Here is a 10217-nt window from a genome sequence, read left to right on the forward strand (position 1 = left end):
AGCTCTTTAGTCACTGCCTTGCCACACTCAACCGACCAGTTCGCTTTGTGAAATCAGTCATGCGGCTGTAGAAAACGGAGGCGCACCTTTCTTGGCCTGGTTGTTGAAGTACTTCTTTTGACGGGCGCGCGAGTTCTGGAACCACACCTGGGTGACGCGCTTGCTGAGCCCCGTGATCTGCGCAATGCGCTCCAGGTCCTGTCCGTCCGGGTTCGAGTCCAGGTTGAAGTTGGCCTGCAGCACTTGCAGCTGCTCCTCGGTAAAGGTTGTACGCACTCGCTTCGTCTTGGCTTTGGAGCCGCCTCCACCACCTGAGCCGCCACCAGAGCTTCCTGAGCCGCACTCCTGTTCACTGTTCTCTGTGACACAAGCATGGACACAAATCAGTGCGTGTATTTCTATCGGACTGCTTTTACAAACCTGCATCGAAACAAGGGCTTGCAGAGGTACACGTGGTGCAGGAATATGGAGCTCATTCCTGCACCGTGCTTACCTCTGCAGCCACATACCTTCGCAGCAGCTACATCGAGACAGCTCAGCGCTTTGTTGAAATATGAGAAAGGAATGCAAAATTTTCATATGCCCATGTCAAAAGAGGCCAAAGTTGTCACCACGGATTTCACGATATCTACCAAATTAATTGGCATCATTTTTTAAAACGCTGAGTTCATGATTTTTGCCCACTTCGTTTCATGGAGTCATGAACATCACACTCCGTTTGCTCCACAGGCATACGCGTGCGCAGGGTTCCCCGTCAAGGGGGGCGAAGGTTCATCGCAGCGCCCCCCCCCCCTACTAAGTCAATCTACGAGGTAGATTTTGCGTGCCCCCGTGCCCACGCCTATGTCCATAGGCCGGCGAAAATATTGGAGCTCACTCAAACTCACTCAAGAAATGTATTTTGCTCTTAGCGCTCACTCAGAAACAGACTCACCAAAATTATCCTCAACCGGACTCACTTCGACCCAGATCAGGCCGTGAGTTCGAGTGAGTCGACTCATGAGTGAGCCTACCGACCTTTGGTCTGCTGAAATGGTAATTGCGAATAAACTCGTCAAGTGTCACGCAGCGCTATCTTGCGCGCAGTCTTGTACTCTCCCTGTTTGCACCCGAATCTAGGCCTTAATGGTTAGAGTATTGGGCTGCTTTTCTAAAAGGCCCCTATTTTCAGTTCTTATCAAAGCGTTTCAAAAATGTTTATTTCTTAAGGCGAAAGCCTAGATGCCTCATAGAACGCGAAAATTGGCGGCGTCAACACGAGTGATGCAAAAAATCACCATCACGTGAAGACCTCATCATATGACCTCACAGATCTCCGAAACTTTTGACGTCTTCATGAAGTCGCATAATGTGACGTCACGTGGTGACCTCATCACATGACATCACCGCTTGGCCAAAGGTGGGACGATCACGGAGGCCGTGCAAAACCACGTTAGGTGCGGAAAGCTTTCGGAGGGTGGCGGGGCAGGATCAATACATCGACTGAAAAGAAAAAGAAGATGGCTTTCGCCTTCGAGTCATCTTATGTGAATAGATCCTGCGAATTTTTTATTTCCGTCTGTTTATTGTTCAATTTATTAACACGAAAGTGTTTATTCAGGGGTCCACCAAGTACTTCCGTTACGGATATGACGTTGATAAAATGGACGCCAACAGGTGTGAAAGGAAAAAACTTAGAAAAACATCCGCCGGAATCGAATCCACTGCCTTGCGGACGCGACGGTAAGCGCCCAACGCTCAACCGCCTAAGCCAACTTGGCAGTGGCGGACGCGCGTTATACGTTTCACACATTCTCCTTCGCACGGTGCTCTCTGTTGGCGGTGTAGGTAGGCGGGGCGGTGCTGCTCTCTGTGAGAGGTTAAAAGAAGTAATGCGTCACCATCAACACTTACTAGCGCTTACTCCGAGATTGCGTGCGATATCGGAGGTCATGGTTAGCGTCTCAATATCAGCGAGGGACACTGGCCGCGCTGGCGTCGGTGAGGCACCCTAGCCGCAGTTACGTTCTTTGTCTTTCGCTTCGTGTTAGCGCGCGCCGGCTAATCGGAGTAGTGCAGCTTCCACATGCACCAACGGGATTTCTCCGCCGCCGACTGCTTCGAGTGCGAGAGCACCGACTAACAAAACTGCTGCAATACGCGTTGCAGAAAGACACGATTTCGACGGGCGATTGTCATGCCTTGGTCGAGCAAGACAGAGGCCAGCGGGACAGCGTTTGCGGCTCAAGCTACGAACCTCTGCCTCTCGTGTTGCTGAAGCGCAGTGTGGTATTGTATGCATGAGCACAGGCGTCGGTTACCTATTACTAGAAAGCGCACACCGTGCCGTTTCTCTCATTAATTGACGACGTTTTGAAGTACATATCGGGTACCAGTGTTGATTATGAGCTTGTTGATGTCACCTTTACGCGGGATTCACGATTCGCTGTGTTCAAATATAAGTTCACAACTTCAGCTACCACAAGAGTTTAATCATGGTCATAGGCGTTAGTCGTCGCGATGGAGAGATGCCACTAGTCGTCAACATGGGTGCATCCACGTCAAACGGTGCTATAGCTGCCAAACACGAATAGACATAGTACGAGCTCCCATATATCATTACACAATAAGCACTACTTCTGTGAAGACACGTTTCACTTTCGTGTTATACCGATTCCTATGACGGAGGGATCAGCCATGTTTTTGTTTATTTTGTTTTGTTTTTTACGTTAGATGCCCACCTGACGCACGTCTTTTTCGCGCTTTTTGTTCATAACGGGGCTTCCAATGCTTCGCCATGAATATCGTATAAAGCAACACACGTTAAAGTGAACGCCAACGTATCGCACCGCACAATGCCTGCGTTTCGACCTCAAAGAGCATGGTAGACTCCTATAACACACCGTTAAGTACGATACTAAAAATCAGACACCACTCTAATTCTCTTCTAACTTGTGTGTAACTCTAACTAATTCGTCTCTCGGGTGTGACAGCCACTTGGACGCATGAAAAATAAAAATACGTAGCGTTCCCACAATAAGACAGCGATGGTTTGTGCTCACAAGTACGCTGCAAACTAGTGCTCACAATTCCGTGAATATCCTTTTAGAGATAGCAGATTTCGACTGCTGACCAGAAGGTCGCAGGATCGAATCCCGGCCGCGGCTGCTGCATTTTCGGTGGAGGCGAGAATGCTTGAGCCCATGTACTTAAATTTAGGTGCACGTTAAAGAACCCCAGGTGGTCCAAATTTCCGGAGCCCTCTACTACGGCGTCCCTCATAATCATATTTTGGTTTTGGGACGTTAAACCCCAACAATTATTAGTTAGAGCCAGCTGATTACTGCAAGCTTAAAAATTATGCGATCTAAGAGAAGCAATATAATGTATCAACACAGACAACATGCCATGAGGCGTGCCGTAGTGACGGTTCTGGATATAATTTTTGCCACGTGACATAATTTAAAGTGTACGAAAACGCGTGGTTTTCGTACACTTTTAAGCCGTTTCGCCCGCTCGGCACTAGGCCTGCAAGACTACGATATCCCGTTGCTGTACCGCAACGGACGACAGCATGCTGACGCCGGCGCCCTCTCGCGCTCCCCCTTGCCTGACGACAATGCCCACTGCTCAGTGTCTCACCTTGCCGTTTCTTTCATTGATATTCACACCATCGCTACCGAACAGCGCAAAGATGAAGGATCGCCTCGCTGATAGACTTGGTCACTGATCCGTCGGCAACACCAACCATTCGCGCGCCAAGCCCACTTAGTTACTTGCAGAACTGCTTAACCTCACCGAGTTTTTCAAACCCTTTTCGCATGCGTCATTCTCAGGCACTAGTTCAGTTTCTCTCAGAGGAGAACCCTGGTGGCTTTAAACAGACGACAACGAAGTGTCTGCTTACCGAATGAAAGAGCGCCACGAAGGCCCGAGGCCAGCACCATCATTTTCGTTCCTGCTGTCCAAAACGGCAACATGAAGCGCCTCAACAGGCAATCTGTGTGGGTGCTGCTCGAGGGGCTGGTGCCAGATGAAATCATCAACATGAGAGTGAACCCGCATAAGAACGTCATGGCTACTGATATTTCGCATGCTGCCGCCCTGAACGTACTACGCAACGTCACAGAGTTGGATGGAGTGAACGTCCGCTCCTACATCCCTGTGGGCTCCAACGTCGTCACCGGCGTCATCTACGACGTTGACGCTACCATTCCTAGCTCCGAATTGTATGCCCTTGTCAAGCCAGCTAATGGAGCTAGCGTTATCGCCAAGGTTGCTCGTTTCGGTACCTCACGCTGCGTGAAAATAGATTTTAAAGGCAGCTCTCTACCTTCGTACGTAAAGGTAGGCCGCTTGTGACGTCCTGTAAGTCCTTTTGGGCCGAAGCCACTGCCATGTCACAATTGCATAAAACTATTGGTCACGTGAGAGGCGTATGCGAAAATGAGCGAGTATGTTTTCGCTGCGTTGGAACCCACTATACAGACAGTTGTGTACCCAATGTTCTGAAGTGTTCAAATTGTAATGGACCTCACGAAGCTTCTTCAAAAGAGTGCCCACAAATGACAAGACAAATTGCTGTATTGAAATACATGGCAAGGAACCATACGTCGCATCGCGAGGCTGCTGAAGATCATGCAAGAAAACCAATGCTGTGCATCTGCAGCGCCCCTTGGACGCCCTGCTTCACCCATGTCAACCGGACCCTTCGGGGCCGGTACGAAACGGACTGCATTAAAACGCACAGTTGCTAGGGGCACGGTGTAAGAATAAGTCAGGTGCTGACACTCGCCGCTCCGCTTGAGGAGAGGGCGCGGGCAGATTGTGTTCGCCGATGACCTTGAGGCACGAGTAGTTTTCGCGGCGCGCGTTGAGATGGTGCTACAGATTGGGCTCTCAGGGGTTCGCGCGGCGCTCATTCTGAAATTCGCGCGCAAAGAAAAATCTTACTGAAACCTTTGTGTGCATGGCATTCTGTGATTTATAAACGCGTTGCCATGTGCCTGTGAGCCCTGTCAGTGCATTTGTTTTGCTGATTCGTGTATTGTGATTGAGTATACGTATACCTCGACGCTGTGTATGATGCCGAGTACACTTTAGCGCCTTTGTCGCTGGCTGCGCCTCGAAATGGGCAAAAAATGTTTTGTCCCGAATTGCACGACTTCTACGGAGCGTGTGCCGCTTTTCGAGGCTCCGCGTGAACCAGAGCACTTAGATAAGTGGATACGGGCGATTACGAGAGCAGCCAGAGTTTTTGAGCCTACTGATCATGCGTGCGCGAAGCATTTCCCAGAAGAAGCAATCTCTGCAACATATCATGCAGAGTACAAGGGAAACGTCCTGTTGCACGGCCGAAAGAAACCTACGCTCTCTTCGGATGCTGTGCCTAGCATTTTCCGCGGCTGCTTAAATACCTGACCGTGCAGCAAAGAACCAGGAAACCTCCGCGAAAACGGCAGGCTCTACTGCCGACTTCTCGCAAGCGACGGGGGCCAAAAGGTTCAACTGCTTCGGAAGTGCCTTACCCGGCCGCTGAATGTACGCCAAATTTATTGTACGTAGAGACAGCGACTCCACGGCATGGCGATGCTGAATCAACGGGCACGCAACGCAAGAGGCCGCGCTTACGACTTCTGCAGCGACGAGCCTCCTCCACGTGAAGAACAGGAGGCTTCTGAACACAACACTGATAGTGTGAGCGGCCTATGCGCTACCGACTCACGTCGTCATCAAGCCGGAAAGGTAATTTCTTGTTTTAAATTCAGATGCCACTTTTTGAACTGCCTTATTTATGCCTATTAGGACCAAGAAACATTAAATGTTGTAGAATAATCTGTGAACAGTAATCACTGTACATACTACTGTGATGCTCAATAAAACTTCTTGTTGGGCTAGTTGGTTATTCGACATAGTGTAGGATGATCAGCGCAACCTTGACTCCCGCAAACACTCACACAAACACTCACTCATCCACCCGAGGAACACACACGACACTCAGCGCTCACTACCAACTGTTTATTGCACCTGAATGACCCTCTTATATAGGTACAGAAAAATGCGCAAAACCAATGAAGAAGAAAGGTGCGCATGTGGAAAGCAACTCACAAGCGAAGTAAGAGCGCCCCCACCCCACCAGGCAAAAAAATTAAACAAATTGAAAAAGAAAGCAGATAAACCAGCAGATCACTAAATCCTTGCCTCGAGAAAAGATATTTCCTGTTGATGTAACACCAACGACAGCTCGCTTACACAATTGTCCTTATTTTTTTCCAATAAAATATGCTTCCAACAGCAGAAGTGCAGATGATTTCAAGCTTCTTCCAAGAACCTGCGTGTCAGTAAATCGTGGTTCACACCCACATGCGGAAGTATGCGCCACAAGATGCGCGTACTTATCCTCGTTTTTATTAACCTTTAGCGCATGCTCCCTAAGCCGGTCATTTAGGCATCTCTCGGTCATCCCGATCTACTCTTTTCCGCAGGATAATGGAATAGAGTATACAACTCCCGTGGAACATTTGACGTAGGCTTTCTCATGTTCCTTCAGGCAACCGCGTCTCTTGCTATCGCAAATGCGCGGACACAACTTGGCTAGCTTGGCTCTCATGCAGAAGATAAAACGTGGATCACAAAGAGATAGAGCTGCTTGGGACCCATTGTGTTCTAAGCTTCATGTTATGCCGTACGTGCACAAGCTCTCCCATAACCTGAAGAAGGTTGCTGCTAGGCATGGAGTGGCTCTGGTCTTTTCGGCGCCAGAAAAGCTAGCCAAGTTGTGTCCGCGCATTTGCGATAGCAAGAGACGCGGTTGCCTGAAGGAACATGAGAAAGCCTACGTCAAATGTTCCACGGGAGTTGTATACTCTATTCCATTATCCTGCGGAAAAGAGTACATCGGGATGACCGAGAGATGCCTAAATGACCGGCTTAGGGAGCATGCGCTAAAGGTTAATAAAAACGAGGATAAGTACGCGCATCTTGTGGCGCATACTTCCGCATGTGGGTGTGAACCACGATTTATTGACACGCAGGTTCTTGGAAGAAGCTTGAAATCATCTGCACTTCTGCTGTTGGAAGCATATTTTATTGGAAAAAAATAAGGACAATTGTGTAAGCGAGCTGTCGTTGGTGTTACATCAACAGGAAATATCTTTTCTCGAGGCAAGGATTTAGTGATCTGCTGGTTTATCTGCTTTCTTTTTCAATTTGTTTAATTTTTTTGCCTGGTGGGGTGGGGGCGCTCTTACTTCGCTTGTGAGTTGCTTTCCACATGCGCACCTTTCTTCTTCATTGGTTTTGCGCATTTTTCTGTACCTATATAAGAGGGTCATTCAGGTGCAATAAACAGTTGGTAGTGAGCGCTGAGTGTCGTGTGTGTTCCTCGGGTGGATGAGTGAGTGTTTGTGTGAGTGTTTGCGGGAGTCAAGGTTGCGTTGATCATCCTACACTGTGATGCAGTCGCGTTTTTTAAATGCGAAGCATTTCTTAGCGAACCTCAGGCACTTTGGCCGTTTCTATCTACGTATCTATCTATCTATCTATCTATCTATCTATCTATCTAGCCGCCTACGTGTGGGAGCTCTCCAGGTCTTCTCCATAACTTGTAATATACCAAAATTGACATAGCAGGGGATCAGCGTATGACGGACACGGTCCACTGGTCATGACATGAGTAACGCAAAATACCTGTCGCGTACGTCATGAAACCCTTTCTCTCAGTCACGTGTGGCACATACCCGCATACGAGAGTTCATGTTTTGCGGGTATGTGCCACAGGTGATACAGAGTCTCAACCAACACAGTAACCACGAACATACACACATTGACACGCAAGGAAAGTGATTATAATAATAATTGTTAGGGTTTTATGTCCCAAAACCACGATATAACTACGAGAGACGCCGCAGCGAAGGGCTCCAGAAATTTTGAACATCTGGTATTCTTTAACGTGTACTGAGATCGCACAGTACATGGGCATCTAGCATTTTGCCTCCATCTAAATTCGACCACCGCAGCCAGGATCGAACCCGCGACCTTCGGGTCAGCAGCCGAGCACTGTAACCGCTACACCACCGTGGCGGACGCAAGGAACGTGAGGAGGCTGAAGACAGAACATCCCTGGAAGACGCTCAATTACCATCCATTCGGCCACGTGGTCCGCAACGTAGACCACGTGGATTACGCAAAAACCGGGATCAATCCTTCCTACAATAAATCTGCCGAGAGAACCAGGCCTCTCATCATTACCGGTGACTTCATTGATTTATCAAGACCCAACAACGCCTGGTCCTTATACTGCGTGAAAGAGGCTTGGATGTGGACAGGGCGTCAAAAGACATCGCTGCCACGACCATGACAGGAGGCATCATAGATCACTTCATCGTAAGAGGCATCCAGGATTTCCACCAGGTGTACTATACCTGGTACACTTCACAGCACTTAGGCCCCTCGTAGCCGCGATCACGAACGGATCTGAATAACAATTTCGGTCCAGCTGCTGGGACTCCCTGATCACGGTGATGATGACCTTGTTCAAGTACTGCCAAGAACCCCTTCCACACATGCACACGGGTTCGTGCGTGCGTGCGTGCGTGCATTCGTTCTCCGTGCGTGCGTGCTTTCTTCGTCATAACGGACAAGTATAAGCATAACTGTAACAACTGCAATTGTGACTGTAACGTACGTGCAGTGCGCCTGCGCGTGCCAATCGGCTGTGTATATATCTAGGGAAATTTCCCTGAATGAAGCTTAGTTGCGAGTGACGCCTGTCCTGCGCATCTGTGTTCCTTCTTTGTCTTGTTCGGATTCGCGCTATTCAGTATTGAAGAATATAAGCACTACATATCAGCTTACCGCGTCTGGTGTTGATAACACCCATGTTTCTGATGGCATCGTTACGCGACTGTAAACAACTAGTTATATATTACATATGCAACTGTTCCACATTTGAGTGTGCGTATACCACTTCCACATTTCTCTAACGTCATTGTCATTCCGTAACGTTTCGCTCAATGTGAAAAATTACGCCACAGTCACCATCCCGCGCATGCTTCGCATAACGTCGATTCCCACTCTAAGTGGGATCTGCCGAATTTTTTACGTTCCCGGTATTCACGTGATTATAATTAGTTTGCCAGACTTGCTGTCGTCAGGCAAGATCTTCTCGTCCTTGGATGCCTTAGAAGAACAGACTGTTGGGCGAGTTGGTAATGCATTCTGTAAAAACTGCGCGAAAAACGTTGACAAAGGGCGAAACGGATGACACAAGCGCATACTAACAACTGAAAGTTTATTGAAAAAACACAGAATAAGAAGAGCAAATAAACCACGTGTGCAAGGTTAAACAACAGACAGTTACAAGTGAGCATCGAGATACGCAATCTCCGCCTCGTGCAACGCCACAGATGCCCTAGCAACACACCTATCTCCTCTTGCGTGACATCATCACCGTAGCTGGATACACTTTGCAACATTGCAGGCACACCTCCGACCACGGTGCTTCGGACACAACACCGTTTATTAAGGCGAAAGCCTTAACAAACGTGTTGTTTATTAACGCGGCACGCCTATTAAGTTTATCAATTTATTTATTTATTTATTTGGTTTGAAATGAATACATAGAAAACACGAAGACACAGAGGAAATAGGGAGGGAACAGGCTGACAACTTCAACCTAAAGGGCCACAACGCCTGCCTGCTCACTTAGGAAAGAGGAAACACAGAGAAAAGGAAGATAGGGGGAAAGAAAGAGGAAAGAAAATAGAAGAGAAAAAAGTTCGGCAGATCCCACGTACCGTGGGAGTCGATGTTATGCGAAGCATGCGGCGGGTAGGTGACAGTGGCATAACTTTTTTTACTGAGCGACACGTTACAAAATGACGCTAAAGATTTGTATAAATTTTATACACACACATATATAGGTTGAAGAGCCGCATATGTGTTATATAAAGAGTTGTTTACGGTTGGGTAACGCTGCCAATGGCAACGTGGGTATTACCAACACGAGAAGCGGTAAGCTGATATGTAGTGCTTATACGTGTCCCGAGAACGCATGCACGTTTCACGAACCTGTGTGCATGTGTGCAAGAAGTTCTTGACAGTTCTTGAACAAGGGCATCATCACCGTGATCAGTGAGCACTAGCAGCTGGTCATGACTTGTTATAGGATCCGGTCGTGATCGTGGTGACGAGGGGTCCATGTGTAGTGAAGTATGTGGTATAGTAGAGCTGTTGGA

The 10217-nt window shown here is 48.3% G+C and overlaps 1 protein-coding gene across 1 annotated transcript in view; it reads right to left on the reverse strand.

Moving 5' to 3' along the window:
* Positions 1-10217, reverse strand: part of LOC119402536 (LIM/homeobox protein Awh) — a 146432-nt gene that overhangs the window by 6867 nt on the left and 129348 nt on the right. Inside the window, exon 4 of the mRNA XM_049412099.1 lies at positions 87-359. Coding sequence (XP_049268056.1) covers positions 87-359 — 273 coding nt within the window. The remainder of the gene's footprint in view (positions 1-86; positions 360-10217) is intronic.

The sequence above is a fragment of the Rhipicephalus sanguineus genome, chromosome 1, assembly GCF_013339695.2.
Source record: "Rhipicephalus sanguineus isolate Rsan-2018 chromosome 1, BIME_Rsan_1.4, whole genome shotgun sequence".
NCBI classification, from domain to species: Eukaryota; Metazoa; Arthropoda; class Arachnida; order Ixodida; family Ixodidae; genus Rhipicephalus; species Rhipicephalus sanguineus.